Raw genomic sequence first — 26,323 nt, 5'->3', positions numbered from 1 at the left:
GCAGAATAGTTGTGGAATTAGCAAAATTCCAGTTGGCTTAGGGTCATAGACAGATGTCTGAAGTGCGTCTGGCCTGTCGTCATTTCTCTCTCTCTGTGTATGTGTGTGTGTGTGTGTGTGTGTGTGTGTGTGTGTGTGTGTGTGTGTGTGTGTGTGTGTGTGTGTGTGTGTGTGTGTGTGTGTGTGTGTGTGTGTGTGTGTGTGTGTGTGTGTGTGTGTGTGTGTGTGTGTGTGTGTGTGTGTGTGTGTGTGTGTGTGTGTGTGTGTGTGTGTGTTTGTTCAAGTACGCATGTTGAATCAATACCTCTCTGCCCCAGACGGCCATAGTCCATCAGCGTCTTTACACACAAAACCTCTGCTGTTATCCGGGCTTTATCTTGTATGGTTGTCTTTTACTCAGACCACTTTACAACACACATTTATCTCCTGTTCATGAAAGCCAGTATTTAGCTAGTAGTAAATGTCATGCTAGTAGTCAAAGACATGAAATGCTTTTGGGATTTGAACACATCCTGCGGTGTGGCATACATAAGGTATGCTTACTGTAATCTGAAACCATTTTATTATTTTCTTTGTGCTTATATTAATAAAAAAACTAAATAAATTTTTCAAACCACAAATCGATTTAAAATGAAATATGGAAAGAAAACAAAAGTGCTTAAAAATAGTGGACTAAAAAGATAAATCCCTCACACACACACACACACACACACACACAGATATATATATATATATATATATATATATATATATATATATATATATATATATATAAATACACCTGTCATTTTGACTTGAAAAGACCATAAACATATTATAAATACGCAAATAATAATAATTAAATAATTAAAATAATAAATAAATAAAAATATACAAACAAATATAATTTATTTTTATATACTTAGAATTGTATATATATAAAAAAAAATATATATATATATATATATATATTTGTAATGTGTTATTATTATTAAAATTTTTAATTTAACTGTTGAAGGAAGAACATGACATTTTATAGAATTAAAATTTGATGTATACATATATATAATATAAATATAAATAATTATAACATATATTATCAACAAATCTGTGCATAAATGCAACTTGCATGCTTCAAATGCATTTTCAACACAGCTGGCACAGTGAATTTCAACACCAATCGCATCCATTTGCATGCAGTTTGCGCACACAAATCATTGGTATGTTAATATAAGCAACGTTTCTTTTTTCTGCAAATGAAACTGCGGCTATTGCAATGATTAATCTAAATTTAAATGTGGCGGGCTTTCATTTAGAACTCATGTAAATATAAATAGCAAGGGCTTTGGTTTGAGGTGCTTGTTAATATAATGTAATGTAAATGAATGTTCTTGTATGCAGAGCAGCGTGGTCGGCGGAGCATAAACGGGACGCAGATGGGACCCTCGTCCTCGGTTTTTGTTACGTCGCGATGCTCCGTTAACCCTTACAGAAGATGGGAGATGGGACGGGGTGAGAGGGACAATAAATTGAAAGCAGCAGAGCTCAAGGTTACAACACATCAATCCTGAGAGAGTGGATGCCGGAGATGAGACGAGTGGGAATGGAATTATAGCAGGGGAGAGAGAGAGAGAGAGAGGGTGCGATAAAGCTAGAATGAGAGAGCTGGGTGGGGGGGAGAGAGAAGAGAAGTGCAGAGAGAAGAGAGCGCACACCGAGAAAGAGAGAGCGAGCGAGCGAGAGGCATATAGCTACAGCACACTGACCTACAGACAGATGAGTAAGTGCTGTGTGTGGAGTGTTACCACTGTATCTTGTTATCGACGATCACATTAAGATGGTCCCGTAGCCCTCGCGCTCCGTATCTGGATATTTCTACTTCCATGTGGGATGAGCAGCTGTGCTGAGCGAGACCGAGGATCTGACATCAACACCATGAGGTACTCACGGAACAGGGGGATCGAGACTCGAGAGAGGTGTTTGAGAGTAGAAAGAGAGAGGGATGACAGTGATAACAAGCGGGAGATGCTGTGCAAGGTGGTGAGAGAAGAGGAAAGGAGATGTAGAAGGGTGGAAGAAGTGAGGGACGAGTGGAGGAGAAGTGAAGTGAAGTTGGGGTTTGTGCCTCTGTTGAGGGACAGTAATGTAATGTATTCTACATTAACCCAGATTCTGCTCACTTCAGGCTAGTAAGTTGTCTATATTCTGCTCCTTTTCTATTTTCTTGTATTTTGTCTTCTTAAACCCATAAAACTTTAAACTTAAATTTATGTTTAAACCAAAATCAATTTCAAATGTATAATTAAATGGAAATTAAAGATTTACATTTAAACCAATGTCTGAATAGAGTTCTGATTTGTAATTAAAGGAAAATACACGTATTTCAAACCAAATTCAGATTTAATTCACTGTTCACATTTAAATCCAGATATCATATTTACATTAAGTGCAAATCCAGATACAACTCAGATATATATATATATATTTAAATCAGGATACAATTCAAATGCATATTTAAATCCAAATTCAGATACAAATTGAGTTCACATTTAAATCCAGATGTTAAATTTACATTAAATACAAATCCAGATACAATTCAGATTTAGATTTAGATTTAGATAATGCCTTTATTTATCTCAAATAACTCAAATCAGGATACAATTCGAATGCATATTTAAATCCAAATTCAGATACAAATTGAGTTCACATTTAAATCCAGATGTAAAATTTACATTCAATACAAATCCAGATACAATTCAGATTTATATTTATATTTAGATAATGCCTTTATTTGTCTCAAATAAATCAAATCAGTATACAATTCGAATGCATATTTAAATCCAAATTCAGATACAATTTGAGTTCACATTTAAATCCAGATGTTAAATTTACATTCAATACAAATCCAGATACAATTCAGATTTATATTTATATTTATATTTAGATAATGCCTTTATTTGTCTCAAATAAATCAAATCAGGATACAATTCGAATGTAAATTTAAATCCAAATTCTGATATTTTGATCTATTTTGAGTTCACAGTTCACATTTAAATCCAGATTCAATTCAAATTTAAATCCATATTCCAGATAAAATTCAATTGCACATTTAAATCTACAGTAGATCCAATACGCATATGATATAAAAGTACAGAACAGTTTTTGTTTGTTCATTCCTTGAAACATATCTGTCAATACTACATTCAATTTGAATCGGAATTTGATGTGCATGAGGATATTAAGTCAAAACATTTTCAAATTCAGAGCAGATTATAAAAACTGATTGTAAAAGCACTATAATAAACGCAGTCCTATAAATGCAAATTCTACATAAATGCGGCGATTTGCTGTGCTTTTCAACCACCGACTATATTAGTTGGCTGAAGAATAGTTTGTTCAGATTATGTCAATAACTCTTTACTGAACATGGTTGTTTATAGCATAAGCTGCTTTGTGTTGCCTGGGAACATGCCTTACTTTTAATGCAATCTTCTGTGCAAATGGCAGAGTAAATGCTTCAAAAGTCTCTGCTCAAGCCGTAATAGCAATATTCGGTGTATCCTGTTCTTTTGTGTATATTCTTTGAGTAAAACCCCTGTCTTTACTGTTCCTGTGAGAACTGGCAGTAAAAGAGACCGTCTCAGTCTCTCTCTCTCTAGTGGCTATGAGCTCTTATCCGTATATTGTGTTCTGGACAAAAGCAGCTGTAGTGTGAAATCTCTAGGAACGCAGATACAGTGCAGTGTAATGTCAGAAAGCCAAGGGAAGAGCGAGACACATCCAAGGGAATGAGAGTGTTTGAATAGGAAACGTTTCGCAACAGCATCAGATCTCTTGAATCGTGGATCTTTTCATCTTATGTTGGACTCCAAATACGCATGTAAGGGTTGGTATCAGCTGGACGTTCCTCGCGCTAATTTTATCTGTGCCGTAAAATAAGAGAAGCACAGACCATGCGGAACGAAAATAGAACGTAATGACTGAACGCAAGCCACTTATTAGACTCTATCATGTGCTTTATAATTTCCCAGAATCCCTTAAAAATCATGCTATGCTGTCATTGTGAGTACAATTGTGTTCTGTGGACCTTGACGACCCTAGAGTTTCCATAAATATAACAGCAATGTCACCGAAATCAATCCTCTCTTCTTCTGCCGGCCGTTCTTCAAAGAGGAATCTTTCTATCAATACACTATTGGTTATGCAGAGAATAACATTGTTTTACGTTAAGTCCTGCATGATTGTTTTTGACGGGATATGTGTTTTGAGTGCTGTATTCGATCGCTAACTCGTGAATCAGGCTGTTTGTGTGGCTTTGTGATTTGTCTCCTCAGAGACTAGTGTCTGTTTTCTTCCCTCCTCTCTTTTTCTTTCTTTCCTTCCCTTCTTTTTAAATGCTTTCCTTGAGGCACACAGCTGCCTTGGCATGAAAAGCAAAAAAAGTCAGTTGATTACAAACAAGCGTAATTTGTACCAATTTTTCAGAAAATTACCCAATTTGGCGTTTTTCCTAATTGAATACAATCTAATTCAAATGATAAAATCAGCATGGCAATCTGAGTAAGAAGTTGAATTTAAAATAATGTGAATATCAGAGTATTAATAACTAGTACTTCGCCCTTTTGCTTTAATGGCGGCAGGACGAAATCCACAAGTGTAAGTGAAACCTGATGATCATATTCTCCAGAATGATTTGATAAGTATAACATCTGACCACAAGTTTACTTGAAGGATCAGTAACCAAGGAAAAGAAGCTGAAATATGTACATTCATTTGACATCATAATGTTTCTTTGTTTTATTTCCAGCTTTGAATTCGATTTTGAATCTCAGATGTCAGCAGCTCAGTGTTTTTGCAGGTTGGCATAGAGCGTATGAATAAAAAGTAATTTACCCTTACCATCATCAAATTAAAGATGATAATGTGTTGTTCTCGTTCAGTGTAAATGTGAGTCGGATAACTTTTGACAGTAAAGTCTGTCATGCAGTTCTGTGTTTGAGGGTAATTAAGGGAACAAATTAAATTCTGCCATCTGTGTGTCAAAGCAACAAAACTGTTAGTTTAGTCTGATTTAGTTTTGAATTATGCAGTTAATAAGTGCAGGCTGACATCTGTATGTTGAGTTCAGGATAAGAACTGCCACTCAAATATAACCGTGCCACTCAATTATATTTTAGTGCAAAAACCTGCGTCTTGTTCATAAACCACACCAGATTGGGAATTTTTTTTTTTATATATTGGTGTTGGTAAATTAGTGTTAGGTCTTTTTTCATGCTCATTTCCTCCTATGTTCGTATTCAATTGTCTTTGCTATCACCTAAAGCTCATTCAAAGTTAATTATTAAAAACTATTTTAAAACAATAATTTAATCACACTGTTAAATGATAGCCTTTGTGATGATTTCAGGTGATTCAGATGGTGGCAACTTACAAAATTATTAAATATTAAATGCTTATATTGTAATATTATGCTTATATTGTTATCATTACGAGCACAAGTTGTAAATGCTGCCCAACACGTTCGCTGTGTCTGCTTAACTATTATCTCAGAATATACATTTATATCCAATTATTTCTCAGAATATCCATTTTTTCTTTCTGTACATTTTAATGTTGTAATGCCTAAATTCACTTGTAGCCATTAAAACAGTTGATTTTAGTTTTTAGTGTTTTATTTTTCATTTATTTGGACAAAATCGTACAGAATTTTAAAATGTAGGCCATTTATCGAATGAATTATTAAAATCACTTTCACGGCCCTAACTTAACCCGAGCTGCTGAGTCTTTAGCCATATTTATTCATCATTATTCATTTGTAAGTTGTTTTAAATAAAAGTGTCTGCTAAGTGATTAAATATAAGTGTATCATAGTGGCCAGAATTCAAATTTTGGTACATCACTGTCTATGGGTAACTCTAGTTATTATATTTGTGCGGTAACGGCATGACTGCCGGCTTCTCTTGTGTTCACCTGCACAGCAGTATCACAGGAGTATTAGAATATTATGCGGGATAATTGTGTGAAAGTGAAGTTCTCAGCATGGATTTGCTCTTTGACTCAAGAGTTGTGACATCTTCACGTCCTCCACCTCTCACTTCACCTCTTCAGCTCAGCCTGAGTCCTCTGGTTATTGCTCTCAGGCTTGTTCATGCTATCCAAGTGTACCCCCCTCACACAGATTAGTCCCTGCTGTGTGCGTGGTGTGTGTATTTAGCTCATGGTGGGTAGCAGTGGGTGGGGTTTTATTTTCCAACACAGATTAGCAGCTGAGAAGGGGATTCCATCCTATTAAATTATTCATGCTCAAGAAATGATTACAGTGCATGAAACAGCATTGTGCATCAATAAAAGCCTTACCCTAGATCGTGTGTGTGTGTGTGTGTGTGTGTGTGTGTGTTCCTAATTCACTGGGTTCAAATTAGATGTCGATCATAATATACATTCAGTCAGAGAGATGGCTTATTCCAAATACTGTTCATCATCTCTCATGGTGGAAAGACAGTGGATTGATATCTTTAAGTTAAAGGGATAGTTCACCCAAAAAGGAAAATTGTGTCATAATTTTCTCACTCTCATCCAAGCCTGTACGAGCTTCTTCTTTCTGCTGAACACAAAAGAAGATATTTTGAAGAATGTTGGTTACCAGATAGTTGATTTCCATAGTATTTTTTTCCTATGGAAGTCAATGGGTGCCGTCAACTGTCCAGTTACCAACATTCTTCACAATATCTTCTTTCGTGTTCAGCAGAAGAAGAAACTCATACAGGTTTGGAACAATTTGCGGGTGAGTAAAAGACGACATAATTTTCTACTATCCGTTTAAGACACATTAAGTTGTACAAGTTTTAAAAAACATTGGTTATGCGAATGTTAAAGGAACAAGTAACATTTAAAAACATTAGACAAACATTTTCGAACAAACGTTTTGGGGGGAAAAAAAAGAATCATGTATGGATAATGTTTTTATGCTAATATTATGTTTATGGCTTTAACAATTAAGGTCATTAAAACTTCATAAATCATAAATACAATCTTCAAACCGCGTGCGGTCACCACCCCAAGGTTGAGAGCCTGAAATTGGTTGGAGCTGAAATTTTCTGCCTCGTTTCAGGTTTAAAACGGAGTAAAATGAACTTGTCTGTTTCTCGTTTTCCCTACAGGTGTCACAAGGTGAAATCAGCGTAGTGTGAGCGTGAGCCCTGAGAGGGTGACCGGTTTTGTCCATGGCGACGCCGGGGCTGGTGTCCCGGCTCCTGGTGCTGCTGGCAGTGTTAGCCGTGGCTCATGCTTCCGTCTTCCAGTCCAATCAGAGACTGAAACCACGGTTCCAGCGAGACCGCCGCAACATCCGCCCCAACATCATCCTCATCCTCACCGATGACCAGGACATTGAATTGGGTGAGTGGAAAAAGAACATTCAGATTCCTTTAGGATAAATTATGACAAGCCTCCACAAGATTTTTCCTTAAAACTCCTAGTCTGGCTATCACCAGACCAAGCTCAATCTTTTAAGACTGGACATTGGTCTGGGGAGTCTGCTATGTATTTTCTACTGCACAAGAGGCGTGATCAACGGGCGTAGTTCAAATGACTCTGTACGCAATTGGATAGTCCTTCGACCAATCAGACCAACGATCCGGGTGACGTACTTTGCAGCGAAAACTCCAGGCAGGAAATGTGTCAACAAACGTGTTGGTTTGGAGTAGGGCTGCAACAACTAATCGATAAAATCGATTATACTCGATTATGAAAATCGTTGTCAACGAATGTCATTATCGATTAGTTGGTCTGCTTACGTCACGGGGAGCGTTTACTGGTGATTGGTTGAAACAGGCCAATCAGGATGCTCTCTGTCTTACACGCGCTTCATGAGGCACACACGCAAGGTTTCTCTCCCTCGTTGCTCTGCCGCGCGCTCGCGCTACACGGTTTGGAGCACAGTCTCTTCTGTCTCGCATGCGCGCTCTTGCTTGCGCGCTCAAATCCCGGGAGTTTCAACTAATTTGCGAGCATCAGGGAGCCGCTATCAATATGCGGGTGACTTCCAGAACTTCCGGGAGACTTGGGATGTCTGTATTTTGCGTCTCGAGCATCAGGTTGCGCAATCAGTTCGCTCGCAACATAAGTGATGGATTAAAATAGTGCAACCGCAGAAATATTAAATTAAAACGGTCTTTACAAAGCGAAGCACTAAATATAAAGGCAGTTAATAACAGCAGCAGTAAAATATTGTTTTTTAGGCACTGTACTCAGTGGTTTTCAGCGAATGTTTGTGCACTAATGCATCATTTTTCCTATCTTTTTAATCAAGCCTGTTAGCTTGCTGCGTACCTCCATTCTGCTCTCTTTATATAGCATTTGTCTACTATTAAGTTTAATTGTTTTTCAAACGCGATCTACTGCGGCTCTATGTTCACACGCTTGTTTTCAGTCTTTCTATATTTTTTTTTTTTTACAAATTATCCTTATAATTCAATTAATTTTAAATAAAAATTAAATGAATTATATATTTTTAGATGTTTTTAGTTTATATCTTCACATCTGAACAACATGTCTGTAAATTTGTTTTAACAAAAATTGTGTTAAAACAATATGTTGGATATAAATGTTTTTTTTTTTTTTACATTAATCATGGTTGTCAACTTGCCATCAGCAATTATCATTAAAAACAATGCAAATATTGATATTTGTAAAACTCAATGTGTGGCTTTTGCACTTTTTAAAGTACACTTTTACACATAAATATCCTAATTTAGGGTTTTAGGTAACACTTTATTTTATTTTATGTGTCCTTGTTACATATGTTACATGTACTTACTGTAGTAATAACAGTAAATTATGCATAATTTATAACATAATAACTAACTAGCATAATAACTAACCCTCAACCTAATCCTACCCTATTCCTATAGTAAGTACATGTAGTTACTTAATATTACTCTGTACTTAAATATATAATTACACTGTAACAAGGACACCTTAAAATAAAGTGTAACCGGGTTTTATTTAGTCACAATAAACAAAAAATCTAATTGAATCTTTTTATCCGATTAATCGAAAAAATTATCGTCCGATTAATCGATCATCAAAATAATCGTTAGTTGCAGCCCTAGTTTGGAGCATTGATCAGCGGTTTGCAGAATCAGCAATGGCATCGAGCGTTATTTGCAGGTTGTGCACCAAAAAAAAACCATGAAACTGAGTGTATTTACACCCACTCGAGCGATTTGTTTGCTAAATCAAAAAGAAGGGAGGTTAAAAGGAATTGGATTGGATTAAACCCGCCAATAGCGCGCCAGGTGGATAAGCCAGTTTGTGATTGGTCCCCGCAAAACTGTAACGGAAACAGGATAAAAGAACGTATAGGTTTTATTTAACGCCCAAAAAAGCATGTCTTAAACCAGACACTAATGCGCTGCTCTTGGTAGATTGTGTTGGTCATCATGGAAATGATCCGGCTGTGTCTGTGTTCTTTCATTTGTGTGTCGTCAGAAGATCACACGCAGAACTTTCCTCCCATCAGCGCTTTTGTGGGATTATGCTCTCAAGCTAATTCGCCCTGTTTTTTAAAATAAAAATTGTATTAAACTATTCCTCAACCATACATTTACAGCTTAACTTTGCGATGCATCTTAAAGTGGAATTCTATTGGCATTTTTAAATGTGTTTATCAGCTTTTTAATGGCTTTTAAACACAGCTCATTAAATCAGATTTTAAAGCCAGAATAATTTAAATGTACACTTCTGTTAAAAACTTTGTTCAGTAAGATTATTGAAAGAAATTAATACTTTTATTCAGCAAGGATGCATTGAATTGATCCAAAGTGACAGTAAACACATCATAATGTTACCAAAAAAAAATGCTCAGAAATGAATGTTCTTTTAACATTTTCTGAAGGTCACTAAAGGATCATGTGACACTGAAGACTGGAGTGATGATGTTGAAAATTCAGCATCACAGGATTAAATTACATTTTAAAATATATTACAAATAGAAAACAGTTAGTTTAAATTGAAATAATATTTGGTTTTACTGTATTTTTAATCAAATTAATAGAGCCTTGGTGAGCATAAGAGATTTCTTTCAAAAACATTAAAAAACAACCTTTTGAACGATATTGTATTTCTATTCCTTTAGGTTTTTAAATTTAATGCATGCTAACAGTGTAATGTGACCTAACTGCTTGTGGAAGAGAAAAAAAATCAATGTCACACATTCTTGTGCTCTAAAAACGGCGCAGTTCTTTAAGACTTTAATGGATCTAACAAATGAGATCTCTCAGTCCAAACAGGTTTCAGGTATGAGATGCTGAAAGTATGTGTATGTGAGAGCTCATTTATTTTAATATTTTTTACAAGCAGCTGTCTCTCTGTGATCAAAAAAAGATCATTTTTGGCTTTGTCAAAGCGGAAGACAGTGATTCAATTAGGAAGGAAAGTCCCCACTCCTTCCAGCAGTGGACGGACAGTGTCAAGTTTATACACACACACGTTGTATTTTCATGTTTTATGGGGACTTTCCATAGACATAGTGATTTTTATACTGTACAAACTGTATATTCTCTCCCCTTACACTAACCCTACCCCTAAACCTACCCATGCATTTTTACATTTACTGTATAAGCTGTTTTCCTCATGAGGACCAAAAAAATGTCCCGACAAGAACAAGGATTTATAATATCGCCATCTTTGTGGGGACATTTTGTCCCCTATAAGTTATACCTGAACCACACTGACACACACTTGTGTAATCTGTAAAGATGAATATGGCAGAGATGACAGACCATATGACGTCTCGTCTCCGCTTGCACACTTTTCCTGTGTGAACTCTGATTTGTGTTGTCCATCCATACTGACATTTGCGTGTAAAGTTCACAGAGGATTTTTGCCGAGGATGTGCTGACCTTTCTACATGAATCTGTAGAGGTGTGGAGATCCTGTCTGAAAAGGTCAAACTGAACTAGACTTCCTGTCTCTGATTATCAATTGAGCCAATCAGGGTGTAGGTTGTGTGGGTTTACTTAGCTATACTTTGTTCCCAGACATGATTCATATTGTGTTAATCCGTTAATCAAATATGAATTATTGTGCATTTTTTACTGTACATTTTCAAAATTGTCTTTATTGTATATGCCACTTTGCCGTTGGTAAGATTTTTTAATGTTTTGGAAAGAAGTCTTATGCTCATCAGTTATATTCATCAGTTTATTTGATGAAAAATATTGTAATAAAAACAGTAATATGTCATACATTTTATTTGAGCAAGAGAAGGTCAAATAAATGCTGAGAAGGAGCAGAAACAAAGGTGTTTATATTCTGTAACTTTTAATAAATAGTGTGTGACTTGAATATAAAGCTTGTCTCATATATCTCTAAACATTCACACACCCACACCACTGGTGTCATATGATTTCCCATGTTGCAAACAATCAATACATTTCCTCTTAAAGGCTGGAATGTCACAGAGAATTAATGAAAGAACTGATATCTTTATCCTGTCGATGTCATGGTGTTTCGTAGAGGAAGAGAAAGAGAAGAAGCCAGTTGTTTTTGAAGTAGGGCAGTTAGTAGAGCTATGTCACCTTTAGTAATACGTATATGATAGATCTCTCCCTCTCTCTCTCTCTCTCTCTCTCTCTCTCTCTCTCTCTCTCTCTCTCTCTCTCTCTCTCTCTCTCTCTCTCTCTCTCTCTCTCATGCAGGCTCCATGCAGGTCATGAATAAGACCCGGCGGATCATGGAACAAGGTGGAACGCACTTCACCAACGCGTTTGTCACCACACCCATGTGCTGTCCCTCACGCTCCTCCATGCTGACGGGGAAGTACGCCCACAACCACAACACCTACACCAACAACGAGAACTGCTCTTCACCCTCCTGGCAGGCACAACATGAGCCGCGCACTTTTGGAGTTTACCTCAACAACACTGGCTACAGGACAGGTGGAGAGCATACAAAACACACAACAAAAATAATTACTTGGTTAAATTGTCATGTTATTATCACATGTTATTATAAAGTAAAATACAGTGGTGTGGAGTGCAGAATAGCAGAGTAATATAGGGCATGGTATTATACAGAAAAGCATACATCATAGTGCATAGTATTTTAATAGAGTAGGGTATGAATGTAGAGGCATTGTCACATGAAGCAGGGTAGCATACAGTATAGTAGTGTTTGAATGTTATTTTCACATGACAAGGTATAGCATAGATTGCAGCATAGAGTAGTGTAGACTAAAACAGTAGAGTAGAGTGAAGTGGACTAGAATAGCATAGAAGTGAATAGACTAAAACAGAGTAGACTAGAGTGGAATAATGCTTAGTACTAGTTTACTGGAGTAGAGCAGAAAAATATTTGGTAGACTGAAGTAAAGGGAGATTGGCCTAGAGATTAATAGAATAATGTAGAATAGATTAAATAGAGTGGCATAGATGGAAGTAAAGTAGAACTGAGTTAAGTTGACAAGATTAAAGTAAACTAGAATAGCCTGAAGATAAGGTAGAATACAGATTATATTAAAGTAGAGTTCCATAGAATGAAGTAGAGTAGAATAGTTAGGTAGACTAGAATAAAGTAAAGGAGAATGGCCTAGAGATCAGTTGAATAATGTAGACTAGATTAAAGTAGAGTGGCATAGAGTTGAGTAGAGTAGACTAAAGTAGAGGCGATTGGTTTAGAGATGAGTAATGTAGACTTGATTAAAGTAGAGTGGCATAAGCTGAAGTAGAGTAGAATAGAGTTGAGCTGAGTAGACTAAAGTAGAGGCGATTGGTCTAGAGATGAGTAGAATAATGTAGACTTGATTAAAGTAAAGTGGCATAGGCTGAAGTAGAGTAGAATAGAGTTGAGTAGAGTAGACTAAAGTAGAGGCGATTGGTCTAGAGATGAGTAGAATAATGTAGACTTGATTAAAGTAGAGTGGCATAGGCTGAAGTAGAGTAGAATAGAGTTGAGTAGAGTAGACTAAAGTAGAGGCGATTGGTCTTGAGATGAGTAGAATAATGTAGACTTGATTAAAGTAAAGTGGCATAGGCTGAAGTAAAGTAGAATAGAGTTGAGTAGATTAGACTAAAGTAGAGGCGATTGGTCTAGAGATGAGTAGAATAATGTAGACTTGATTAAAGTAGAGTGGCATAGGCTGAAGTAGAGTAGAATAGAGTTGAGTAGAGTAGACTAGAGGTGATTGGTCGAGAGATGAGTAGAATAATGTAGACTTGATTAAAGTAGAGTGGCATAGGCTGAAGTAGAGTAGAATGGAGTTGAGTAGAGTAGACTAAAGTAGAGGGTGATTGGCCTAGAGATTAGTAGAATAATGTAGAGTTGATTAAAGTAGAGTGGCATAGGCTGAAGTAGAGTAGAATGGAGTTGAGTAGACTAAAGTAGAGGCGATTGGCCTAGAGATGAGTAGAATAATGCAGACTTGATTAAAGTAGAGTGGCATAGGCTGAAGTAGAGTAGAATAGAGTTGAGTAGAGTAGACTAAAGTAGAGGCGATTGGCCTAGAGATGAGTAAAATTATGTAAACTAGATTACAGTAGAGTAGCATAGACATTGTTGGACTAGACACAATCAGAGTGTATCAGCAGTGTCTTTAAGATCACCCTATCATATTCTTATACCCTTTGATGATTTCCATCTGAAAACCTCTAAAACATACACCAAAGCACTGTGGCGCATAATCTATTCCTAACAATAACAGCCTGACATGAATGTAGAATTAATTTAATAGATTGAGCTCTCATTCATCTGTGAGCTGTTTCATCAGTCAGAGTTGTCTGTTGGGCTTTTCACACACTTTCACCAGAGATTCATTGTGACAGGCCCCCAGGTCTCTCTCTCTCTCTCACACACACACACACACACACAGTCAAACACGCTCTCACAGGCTCTTGCACGAACATTGACATAATCTGTCTCTAACAGATGATTTTCATTAAACAATTTCTTTGGGCTGTAATAGCTGTGTGTGTGTGTGTGTGTGTGTGTGTGTGTGTGTGTGTGTGTGTGTGTGTGTGTGTGTGTGTGTGTGTGTGTGTGTGTGTGTGTGTGTGTGTGTGTGTGTGTGTGCGTGCGCGTGCGTGCGTGCGTGCGTGCGTGCGTGCGTGCGTGCGTGCGTGCGTGCGTGCGTGATATGATCTGTTTGTGACACAGATATTATCCACAACTATGTGCATGTAAACATAGAATCACCAGCTGTGAATGGTATGCCTGTACACACACACACACACACACCTGGCACCAAGTCAGGCTTTTAGTGGTAACAGTGATCCATTAGAGCACACTTCCTCTTGGAGAGATGACCAGCATCCCCTCTAATGTAACATTTCCAACTCAAATCTTCAGACAGCTCCCTGTCCTCGATTTATCTACATGCCTAATGTATCTTAAATGTGCAATGTATTTTTAGTATTAAAAGTTTTTATTTTCTATTCTATTCTATTCTTAATTCTACTCTGTTGTTCCCATCTCTTCTCAGCCATACTGTAGTATATTCTGTTCTTCTCTACTAAACTATACCATACACTATTCTACTCTGTTATACTCTTCTAACTCTCTACCATACTCTACTGTGCTTTGCTATACTTTACTTTGTTTTACTCCACTCTACTCAACTCTATTTCACTCTACTCTGTTTGATTCTATCCTGTTCTACAATATTTAATTATATTCTACCATACTCTACTATACATTCTACTTCTACTCTACTGAACTGTACCATATGCTATTTTACTATATTCTATTCTTCTTTACTCTGTTCTACTCTCCTTAATTCTTCTCTACTGTGCTCTGTTCTGTTCTGCTCTACTCAACTGTACTAAATGCTTTTCTACTCTTCTGTTTTGCTTTACTATATTTTACTCTTCTCTGTTCTACTCTACTCAACTCTGTTTTGCTCTGCTCTGTTCTACACAATACACTATTCTACTCTACCATTCTCTGCTCTATTCTGTTCTACTTTACTCTGTTGAATTATTCTACTCTGTTGTTATTATGTTCTACTATACTTAACTCTACGTATACTCTACTGTGCTCTGCTTATCTGACTCAACTGTACTATATGCATTTCTACTCTTCTGTTTTACTATACCATACTATTCTACTTTATTCTGTTCTACTCTACTCAACTTTATTCTGCGTTTCTGTATTTACTCTGCTGTGTCACACTCTACTGCACTCTGCTCTCTTCTGTTTTACTCTATTCTACTCTAGTGTACTCAGCACTGTTCTATTCTATTCTGCTCTACTCTTTCTTGTCTATATTCTCTGTTCTAACCTACTCTACTGTACTCTTTTCTGTTCTGCTCTTCTCGACTATATTTTTTTCGACTGTACTCTACTGTTCTCTCTGAAACACTCACATGTGTCCTGAAATGATAACCATGCTCTCTTGTGTTTGTGTTTTCCCAGCATTCTTTGGGAAGTATCTGAACGAGTACAACGGTACGTACATTCCTCCGGGCTGGAGGGAGTGGGTCGCCATGGTGAAGAATTCCCGCTTCTACAACTACACCCTGTGCAGGAATGGTGTCCGAGAGAAACACGGATCTGAATACGCAAAGGTCTGTGTGCTAGGTGCTCAATGATGTGGAACCCTGTCTTTTCTTATTGCATCTCCTCTATTCATTTCTTTCCATGTTTTCATCCATTCTTAACCAGTTTGATTGATAGTCTTGTTAGTCTGATTTATAACAAAGTCAGACCTTTCCCTGTCTGTCTCTCCCACTCTTTCTCTCATTGGTTCTCCCTCAAAGGTCGGTCTCTTTTGTCAGGGTTCATCAGTCTCTCTTTTGCTTAATCTAAGCTCCTTTTTTTTTCCTGTTGTTTTTTCTTTTACCATTCATTGCAGTGACTGACATTCAAGCTCCCTGGCAACAGAAAAGTTTGCTTATGGGTGGGCTATATGTGTGTGTATTTTAAGCTTTTGATTAACTGAAATATTTTAAATCAGTAGATTAACGATCATATCTCTATATCCCTTGTAGGACTACCTGACAGATCTCATAACCAATGACAGCATCAGTTATTTCCGCATGTCAAAGAAGATCTACCCACACAGACCCATCCTGATGGTGATCAGTCACTCGGCCCCTCATGGCCCTGAGGACGCGGCTCCTCAGTACACCACTGCCTTCCCCAATGCATCACAGCACATGTGAGTCCAAAACGCAATTGCAGGGGTGTCCTAAACTCTGTCCTGCAGAGTTTAGCTCCAGTTTGTCTCAACACACCTGCCTTGAAGCTTATTCAGAGATGGTCTTATTATTGGGAGATACGAGGTTCCATGGCTCTACCATTGTAGAAAGCGTAATGGCTAAATTGGATCACGTGTGCCTTGATAACCAATCATATTACAGCCTTGACGCCATTGAATTTTTTTGGAGTTGTGCGATAGTCAGTCACTGTTTGCGGATACCATAGAATATCTCATACCATATATGAATGAGAAGTGCCGTAAACTGATTCGTACCTGTCGCTCAATCGGCTGTTACCTCTCTTATAAAACAGCATTCTTTTCAGTGTAAACTCTAAAAATCGATCAATCCAAAATGAATGTTTAAGAGCAAACATGTTGAAGATTAGCCAAAGGGCTTTCCTCACAAAAGCGGTTTATTCAGCGTGAAGCCTCTCCTCCTTTGACATCCATTAAAAAACGACCTCTTGTCTCCCTCCCTGGTTGCAGGCTTTGTTCCAGTTTTCCTAGTAAGACCCTGATTAGCTGGTTCAGGTGTGTTTAATTGGGGTTGGAGCTAAACTTTGCAGGACACTGGCCTTCCAGGAGCAGGAATGGACACCCCTGATCTATTGCATAACATCTATTTTAAAAAGGTCTGAAAAATTGCAGAATTTTTGAATGTCTTGGTATTTGCTTGCATGAACTCCACCCGCTACAACCTGACGATCATGTTCTCCAGCATGATTTGAGATGATCCAAAGACCAGATCTGACTGACTGTACAAAGAGTGATCACATGATCAATGTCACAGATGTGTTTATTTATTTGATTATTAACCTAGACATGAATGTAGGATCATACATATTTTTCGTTGAGGTCTCAGACTTTGGGAGAAATACATGTAAAATGTCAGTGGTAGCTGAGATGAACAAGAAGAGAGCAGAGAATCAGCTGAAAACTCATGGATAATGGAAATCTCATCCCACATATCTCTATTTCTGTCACTCAAGTGCTACTGAATAGAGTTGTTATAATGGAAACAGTCCTCTTTGGTTCATAGTAATGTAATGCCACAGACACACACACTTGTTTTTTTTTCTCTCCTGCTCTCTTGCTAATTCCCCACCAGCTGCTATCAGACATTTTTTTCAATGTCTCTTTCTTTCGCTTCGTTCATCTCATCTCTCCACTTCTGTCCCTCCAGCAGATAAATCCTCCTGTCTCTGTCTATGCTTTTCCCAAGGTCTGTAATCCCCCTGCCTGAGAGACACTGCCATTCTTCACACACATGCTGAATACGTACATGATGATGAAAAGAATATTTGTGCACACTCACTCGCATAGTCTCGGTTAAATCCTGTCTACACGTGATGTTGTTGTTTTTAGGTAGCTGCATTTCCTAAACCTCTATAACCCCACTCTCACTCTGTGTGTACACCAAGTCATCTCAAAATCTCATTTTATAGTTCTCAATGTCTATTGTTTTAACCGCTAATCGTATAAATTCAGCCTCTGTACACAAGAAATCTCTGGCCATGGGCTGAGTTAAACATTAAATTTAAGATAAATGATTTTTTTGCGCTTTTCTTAAGTGAATGTATCCAGTATCTGTGTGTTTGCGCGCTGATATAGTGAATGCGTCCAGTGTAATTTATGTGCCGCTAGCCTCAAAAAACAGCAAAATTACAAAAATAATAATGAATTTTCCAAACACTCCTCTTGTCTGTCATTGGTTGGATAAAAAAGATAGCCCCTCCCCAACCTCATGCTATTGGTTGAGCCAGTGTCGCAACTTTTCTGGGTGATAAACATACGAATGGCTTACGCTATTGGTGGAAAAAATACACACTTCTAATTTAACGTGCGTTTTTGCATTTCTGTGGTGGTAGTGGTAATAAACTAAATCCCTCAAGAACAAAAAGTTATCTTTAAACTTCAGTGCCAATAAGCCAGATGTTATTATTTACATAGCTCACATATTAACAGTTAACTTAACTAAGTGAATAGAAAGAGAAAACTGACCATAGTCTAAGCTCCTCTTATGGCAACTCCACTTGCACATTCTTGCATTGCACTATAAATTGCACACTGACACATTTCATACACATAAAACAAAACATAAAACAAGCTTAAAGGTTTACGTTTCTGTACTTGTATACTATCTATTACGTGTCATAGACACACCCGGCAGCACACGCATAGATATATTATCTAGTTAACACACCACAAATGAGCAAACAAAAAGCCTGTAATGTACTAAATTCTCTCTCTCTGTCTCTCTCTCTCAGATTCGATTTGCTTTCAGGACATTGTGTCTCTAAGCACAAAACCACACAACCATGAGCTTCCATTTCTCTCGCCAAAAAAAAAAGAGAGAGAGAGGAAGAGAGAGCAAAGAGATACTGTCAATGAATATTACCATCTTTCCTGAAATATTGAGGCGTCAGGAATGAAATCAGACATTAAAGGGACAGAATGTCCACAAATGTGCATATTCGCTTTCTCATACAGCCTGATGAAAACAAAAACAGATGAATATTTTTTCATTAGTAGATGGGAAGCTCTTCAGATAAACGTGTGTGTGTGTGTGTGTGATACGATTTTGGAGGCTTTTATAGTTTAACAGACGTTTCATTCACCACTGGAGTAAATAAAAAACCAAAGATGCAAACCTGCCTACTTTATGACTCAAATAAAATATCCATCACCCTTTCAAAGTGACTGCTCAAGGCAGCGTGTGTCTGGAATTCAACGGTCTTTTATTATTTTTCTGATGTCATCTCACTTTCACCATTAAAAACAAACAGCCTTGCTCCTGTTTTTCCTATCCAGTCTCTTTTGCACACAATTCTTCTTAAAAGCATGTTTTATGATTCATATACACATATATTTCATCTCCACCCGTCTGATTGTACACATACATTGCAATGAGTTATGCCTTATTTTTCACCCCATAGCCATAAAAAATGTCTGCGCTCCACACACGCATTCATATGCATGTATAATTCTCCTGCTGTCAGGGGGGGGAATGCCCCAGAATTCCTCTATCCTCTTTTAATTTTCCATGAAGAATTGCAGGGAGCGCTATATTCTCTCCATTCAGTCCTCTGCAAACCACCCGCCACCGTCCACAATGGCCTCTCGCTAGTCTTGTACTTCTCTGCTCCTTGCCCTCGTACAGTGCTGTATGTGATTAACCCCTCGCTGCCCCTCGGACTGGCACAAGGCCACTGGAGAGATATTGTCCAAATCCTTACAGATAGTCCGAGGGCGTGTATTATTCGGTGGGAAAATCCCCATGTTCTCATCGCCGCGTGAGCCCGCTGCACCTGTTTCAACTCCAACACTCCTGAGATGGAGGGAATAATGAAAATATGTTCGGAAAAGAACAAGAGAGGGAGAGACAGAATGTTTGGAGAGGATTAAAAGGATTATATGTAGAGCAATAAAGAAGATAAAATCAGAGAGAGAACGAAAATGCCGTTTACTGTCTACATAGGCAGCTGCCTTACGAGGCAGTGGTGTAACCGTGATGGAATCTCATGTGACTTATTTGTGCCTCGATATAGGCAGCAACTCGACACACAAGTAGCATTCCTCACGTCACACACACCAGAGACTCCGTTTACTCAATTCAACTTGAGTTTACATTAGCATGTTGCTAAGCTATTGCTTTCACAGTCTAATAAATGCAGAGCACACACACAAATAATATTGGGTAAAATAGTGTGTTGTTAATCAGATTAGAACTATTTTTTTCTCAGAATAATTCTGTATTAAAATATCTATAATCAACTTTTCTGTTTACTCCGTTTACAGGTAATTCCACTTGAGTAATTCACCCAGAAATTAAGTCAAGATCACTAAGATCGGGGGATTCGAACTTACTTTCTGTACCTAGGACCAGATTAAAAAATAGGGGTGACCGTGCTTTCGCAGCTTATGGACCCAAGCTATGGAATAGCCTACCCTCAAATATCAGATCTGCCCAAACTCTGAGACTTTTCAAAACCTCTTTGAAAACGCACCTCTTCTCACTAGCTTTTAATATACCCTGATGAGTCCGTCTTTCTCTCTTTGATGTGTACTTGTTGGTCTCGCCAGTTGTTTTTAAATGTGCTATACAAATAAAATTGTTGTTGTTGTTGTTGTTTGATGTTAGCATGATGCTAAGCTAATTCCCTGATTAGTCTAATAAACCTAAATACAGAGCACACACCAATATTGAGTGAAATAGTGTGTTGTGAGTCAGATCAGAGCTATTTTTACTTAAAATGTTTCTGTATTCTCGAACCAGTGCAGCGTATGTGGATTACGAAAGTGAAAGGAAGCAAATGAAAAAGTTAAAGAAAGCAGCTGCGATTTTGACCATAACCCATGTATTTCCAACCTGATCTCACGGGAATTCGTACGAATTTTACGAGGTGGCTAATTCGTACGACCTGACTCGTACAAATTCGTACGATTTTTGCTAATTCGTACATATTTTACGAGTTACCAAATTCGTATGAATTCGTACGAATGACCGACCCCTGACCCCGCCCCTAAACCTACCCATCACGTGGGTTTAGACAAATCGTACGAATTCGTACGAGTGAGGTCGTACGAATTTGTACGAATTAGCCACCTTTTAATCACTCGTACGAATTCGTACGAATTGGTGGTGAGATAGCGTTGGTATTTAAACCACTTTCTCACAACATGTCCCACAATGATTATGTATTATGTCAATATGTGGTATTTATTGGCTTATCATATGCAGATTCGACCACTTGAACGTCTACACTAGGAAAGCAATCCGGTTTACTGCGTTTTCTACTTCTGAAAGCGGTCAAGCTCAAAACGTTTAGACCCTATTTACACTTGTATTTAGTATCTTCAACTTGTGATCGGATCGACGAAAACGCATCTTAATGCTAGGTGTAAACAGGACCAGAGTGACACTGAATGAAGGATCATGTTTGTGAGTGAAATGAATGAACTGGGAGGTGATAAAATGGAGGATAAACTATACACCGATATAACAAGATAAAACAAGGGGCAATGAGTGAATCAGTGAACAGTGTATGAATATTTTTAGTAAATTGATTGAAATCACTGAGATTAATTAAAATCCCTAACACTACTCCATTAGTAGGGAAATATTCATTAAAATGTTTTCATGTTTTTTTACCTTAAAATGTTTAGGTAGAAAGCACATTAGAGCTACTGTACAGACAAACAAGTGACAAAAGAACAGCAGCACACACATCTATTCCAGTACGGACACAGAAATACACAGATACACCAACGAGAGAGAGAGAGAGAGAGTTACATCCCTTGTTGTCACTAAGTTGTTATCAGTTTAAATATACGACAGCCACAAAGCAAGGCCAGGCAGAAAGCAGATCAGCGCGATGATGCTCACATTGATTTGTCTGTAGAAGGGCTTTAAGTAAAGGCTGTTAAACAATAGAGCTGGGGGCTTTTAATCACAACCGTAAAGGCTTCGAGTGTAAGTGCTGTTTGTTTCTAATAGGCCTCGATCTCACGCCTGTCACAGGAGCGAGGAGGAGGAGCTACAAACACTTCTCGCTCTTTTTGTCCCTCAATAATGGTTGAACAACCATTACATTTACAGAGTGTCAGTCTGTCAGTCAGAGCCTAAGAAACCGTGAGACTGTCAAATTGCAATGTGTCATTTTCGAGGAGACGGGAGAGAGAGAGCGTACATTCGATTGCTGTCATTTGTAATTCTGACCATGCAAACACACACACACACACACACTTCACACATTCACACAGACACATCATCCCAGCTGTCAAAATCTGTCTGTGTGTTTTCCGCAACATCAGCAGAACGCAGTCGACAAACAGTGTCTGGAGAAGCTCTGAAAACTCTCGATTTCTCTCAGTCATGCTCCAGCAGGTCCACTAACTGCCACTCTTTTCTTCTCCTTTCAGAACGCCCAGTTATAATTACGCCCCTAATCCAGACAAACACTGGATTATGCGTTACACCGGCTCCATGAAGCCCATTCACATGGAGTTCACCAACATGCTGCAGCGCAAGAGACTGCAAACGCTGCTGTCCGTGGACGATAGTGTGGAGAAGGTACATGGTATAGATTATAATATAATATAATATTTATGAACCATCCTTACCCCTAAAATAAAAGAGCATTTTTAGAATGGGTACAAACTTCATTCCTTAGGCAAAACTATGGCAGTACCATTGTACATTTATGGTATCAGATTGCATTTCTATGGTAGTTCTATGGATAACGTACCGAATAATTCTAATATTCTAAAAATAATTCAAAGCTTATGTTTCAATTGTACATTATGGTACTCCAAAGTTGATCAAAACATACATTTTAGTGTTATTTTAGTACTCTTTATATAATATTATGCTATCTGTTAATGTTTAGCTTTTATTTTTATATGTTAAGTTTAGATTTAATGTTGATTTTACTTTAAGTTTAAGTATTTTTATGTTTTAATGTTTTTTTTTTAAAGTACCTTTATTTATTTATTTTATTGAAGCTTTATTTCATACATTTATTTGAACAAAAATCATTTTTAATTGTTTTACTTTTAGTTAACACAAATTAGAATGGTGCATCTCACAAAACAATATTTAAAAAAGGGTTTTGTAAATTTACAGTTTTCCCAGGAAAAATAATTTTTTTGCGAGCCATGACAGTGCATAATATTATATTACATTCAAATTCTGTATGTTTTGTCTCGCATTTCTCCAAAATGCAACCCCAAAATGATCTATAATTTATTCTACCACTGTCATGTTTCTTTTGTTTGAATATAGATATACAACATGTTGGTGGACACTGGGGAGCTGGACAACACGTATGTAATCTACACGGCTGACCACGGGTACCACATCGGTCAGTTCGGACTGGTCAAGGGGAAATCCATGCCCTACGAGTTTGACATCAGAGTTCCCTTTTACATCCGCGGCCCAAATGTGGAGGCAGGAGGCATGTAAGTGTTTGAGTTGTGTATGTGATGGTGCTGTCCAAGAGAGCAGAACCTGGTTTCACCAAGTGTGACGTGTTCCTGGATCTACATCTTTGTTGATCCTGGAACAACAGTCCAATCAGCCAATCAGATTTTCAGGGACAAGTTTACAGTTTATGTCAAGTTTAGGCTTACATCCAGGGCTAGATGCTTCTACATCAGTGTTATTCACCTATCATTTCCCTCTGATTTTAGGGATAAGTTAGGGTAGGGTTAGGTTTAGGGGTAGGAATAGGGTTAAGACTACATTTTCGGACAAGAGTGTTGTTCCATATAACATCCAAGAGACATGCTAAATACATTGCTCACAAAAAAATGTGTCAAATATATATGTGGATATATTAGACAACATAACATTTTTCTAGTGTCCTGACTGATTTGCTGAAAGCTTTGCAGAGACTTTAGCTTGTTCTTAAAGCTTTTTACACGGTTGGCTTATTTTCATTGCACTGCATTGCAGAAAGGCTCTTAAAATATAACGATTATTTCCCAAAAGTATATATTTTTACTTTTTTATGCAAATAATTAGGTAGCATATACTTTAGTATATGATTTATGTCTATAGCAATTGCTCTTTGTTTAATGTTTTTGTACAGGGGCTAATGTTACTTTTTAATGAGGTCTGAACTGTGCTTCTTGATTTATGGGCTTTTAATGACTTTCCAATGCCCTGCCACATATAGAGAGGGGGAATGAGATCAGCACTTGTTGCAGGCCATATTTGAACCTGCATCCCCAAGGGTGCACCAGACCAGACCTCTTTTTAAATGTTGAAAACTCAATCTCTCTTTCTCTCGCAAGTGTTTAATATGGTATTCTTGTTGCACTGCTGTGTGATCTGGCTTCTCTCCTTCTCAGAAAAGCTGATTAGCAGCAGTAAAGTCCACTCATGTGAAGACCACAAGACTTTATACTGTGAAAGAAAGACAGAAAAGAGGATAAAGTGTTTGGCAAGAGACTCCGGGTGAGAGAGGCACAGCTGGGCTCAGTTCAACATCAGATGAGCCTTTAGGCAATAAAATTAGAGCCAGATGAGGCTAATTTACTTTTTGAAAACTTTGAACGGATATGATTGGATTAATCGCCACTGAGTTTCATTCCATTGACTTCACAGGATTTGAAACGATCAAGTGAAATCAGTTTTGAATGATTTTTTTTTAATCAAAATTAAAAGCCTCGGTAGGTCTAAATCACATTGAGGGTGTTTGGGTTTGATGTTTACTTCTGTGTCAGAGAGTGAAAATGTTTAATATATCAGGCAAAGAGGCGAGCTCTATATCTGTTAGTTCACAGTGGTTCTCAAAGAGGGAAGATGGTTTTTAGTTATTTAAAATAAGACAAACCAAGCTATAAAATAAACTAAAACAGCTAAAAATGAGGATGTAAGATGATATTTCTTATTTTAATTAGTTCCCTCGACTGTCATTTTTGTTTAATAACCAGAATCCTTTAAAAACCTGGATATTTGAGAGAATTTTAAAAGTGTGATGTACTATAGACCTGGAAAAGTCATGGATATTAATAAAATCCTTATAATCCAAGAACATTTCTATAAAGAATGTACATTACTCTAGTTTTTACTCCAATATTTTATCCAGTAGATTAATATTTGTGAGATAAAAATAATTTTAAAAACCTTAATCACAAAGTGGAGAAGCCATTTAGATTCAATTATGAACCCTGAATAACTTTCAGTTCTTGGATCTTCTGAATTGCCGAATTTAATTATTGAAATTTTATTGTAATTTAATATAATTTGTTATAATTATTTTCTAAAATTATTTGAACATATTGACACTCCTAGTTTCTGTAAGTAAAAAAAGTAGCACCACAGCACAAATACCAGAACATATATTTAGGGCCTTTGAATATTGTCTTGGTCAATGAGGGGTCTCGTTTGGAGTCAAAATGTTTGAGAACCACTGTGTTATCATTCACATTTATATCAATGACAGTTGCTTGAAAGGCGAGTGCAGCCCTGTAAGTGTGTGTGCTGCAGGCTGCCATCACATCTGATTTCCCAATACTTCAGTGGGTATTCAACCATCTTATGTGACATCCTAAATCCTATGAGCCGTATATGTTCAGTCTGAATAACACTGCAAACGACATAGGGAATAAGTGAACATCAATGTATAGTGGGGAAAATTGACCCACTTGGCATTGCATACCACCTCAGTGGATCATGAAATTTCAAACAAAAAGTATATTGTTGTATAATGCATACTGTTTCACATACTACTATTAAAAATAGTAAAGAGAATGCAGTGTGTATTCTGTATTAAATAGAGTATTCAGTAGTAGAGGCTGAATTCCAAGCCCTGGATCTCTCTATTTCTCTCACTGTCCTTATCTTATTATCAGTCAGTGTTCATGTGCCGGTTTCTGACCATTATGTCAAATGGCGACCCCCTCTTCTGTTTCCATAGCAACCCACACATCGTGTTGAACATAGACTTGGCCCCCACCATCCTGGATATTGCAGGGATGGATGTTCCACCAGACATGGATGGCAAATCCGTCCTCAAGCTCCTGGACACAGACCGTGTCATGAACAGGTGAGATTGTCTCCTGAAGTGTGTCATAAAAAAAAAAGTTGAGTATTTCCTACACTGAGTGGGCAATAATATAGAGTGGTACTTAATTTTTTTCACCTGACTGAATTGTAGAAAGTGGAAGTACTGTATGAGTTTATTGGTCAGTTGTTATTGTGTCTTAGGTTACATTAGCTGAATAGAAAAGTCAGATCAGTTGGTACATTTTGAGCAGTGTTGGGGGTAATGCATTACAAGTAACGTGAGTTTTGTAATCAATTACTTTTTTTCCAGTTACTAATAATAATAATAAAACACTTCATTTATTTATTTGGATTGTGAAGAGCTCAATCTGCGATTTGAGAAATAGGAGTTTAACAATTTAGATAAATAATGTGAAGCCAAGCCGTGCAATGCTTTATATGTCAGCATTATAATTCTAAAATCAACACGAAACCTGACCGGGAGCCAGAGTAAGGACTCCAAAACTGGAGTAATATGATTGCATATCCTGGAACCAGTCAAGAACCTTTCTTCAAGAAACTCCAGCTAAACGGGCATTGCAGTTATCTGTCCGAGAGACAACGAATGAGTTTTCACCTTTTCAGCTACAGAG

At 37.5% G+C, this 26,323-nt stretch overlaps 1 protein-coding gene across 8 annotated transcripts in view; it reads left to right on the top strand.

Moving 5' to 3' along the window:
- The first annotated feature begins 1,403 nt into the window (after positions 1-1,403).
- sulf2b (sulfatase 2b) overlaps positions 1,404-26,323 on the top strand; it is a 44,588-nt gene continuing 19,668 nt past the window's right edge. For 6 of the 8 annotated variants that reach the window (XM_056235341.1, XM_056235338.1, XM_056235345.1 and 3 more), the window contains exons 1-8: positions 1,748-1,919; positions 7,140-7,377; positions 11,682-11,921; positions 15,391-15,542; positions 15,966-16,135; positions 22,100-22,250; positions 22,962-23,137; positions 25,603-25,731. In XM_056235341.1, coding sequence (XP_056091316.1) covers positions 7,203-7,377; positions 11,682-11,921; positions 15,391-15,542; positions 15,966-16,135; positions 22,100-22,250; positions 22,962-23,137; positions 25,603-25,731 — 1,193 coding nt within the window. In that variant the 5' untranslated portion in view covers positions 1,748-1,919; positions 7,140-7,202. Of the gene's footprint in view, positions 1,530-1,646; positions 1,712-1,744; positions 1,920-7,139; positions 7,378-11,681; positions 11,922-15,390; positions 15,543-15,965; positions 16,136-22,099; positions 22,251-22,961; positions 23,138-25,602; positions 25,732-26,323 lie in introns of those variants that run through there. The other 2 variants (XM_056235339.1, XM_056235340.1) reach the window with 2 other exon arrangements.

The sequence above is a fragment of the Rhinichthys klamathensis genome, unplaced genomic scaffold (assembly GCF_029890125.1).
Source record: "Rhinichthys klamathensis goyatoka isolate OS25496 unplaced genomic scaffold, OSU_Roscu_1.1 h1tg000419l_1, whole genome shotgun sequence".
Classification (NCBI taxonomy): Eukaryota; Metazoa; Chordata; class Actinopteri; order Cypriniformes; family Leuciscidae; genus Rhinichthys; species Rhinichthys klamathensis.
The sequence above is the reverse complement of the archived record's forward strand: the minus strand, read 5'-3'. Positions and strand labels throughout refer to the sequence as shown.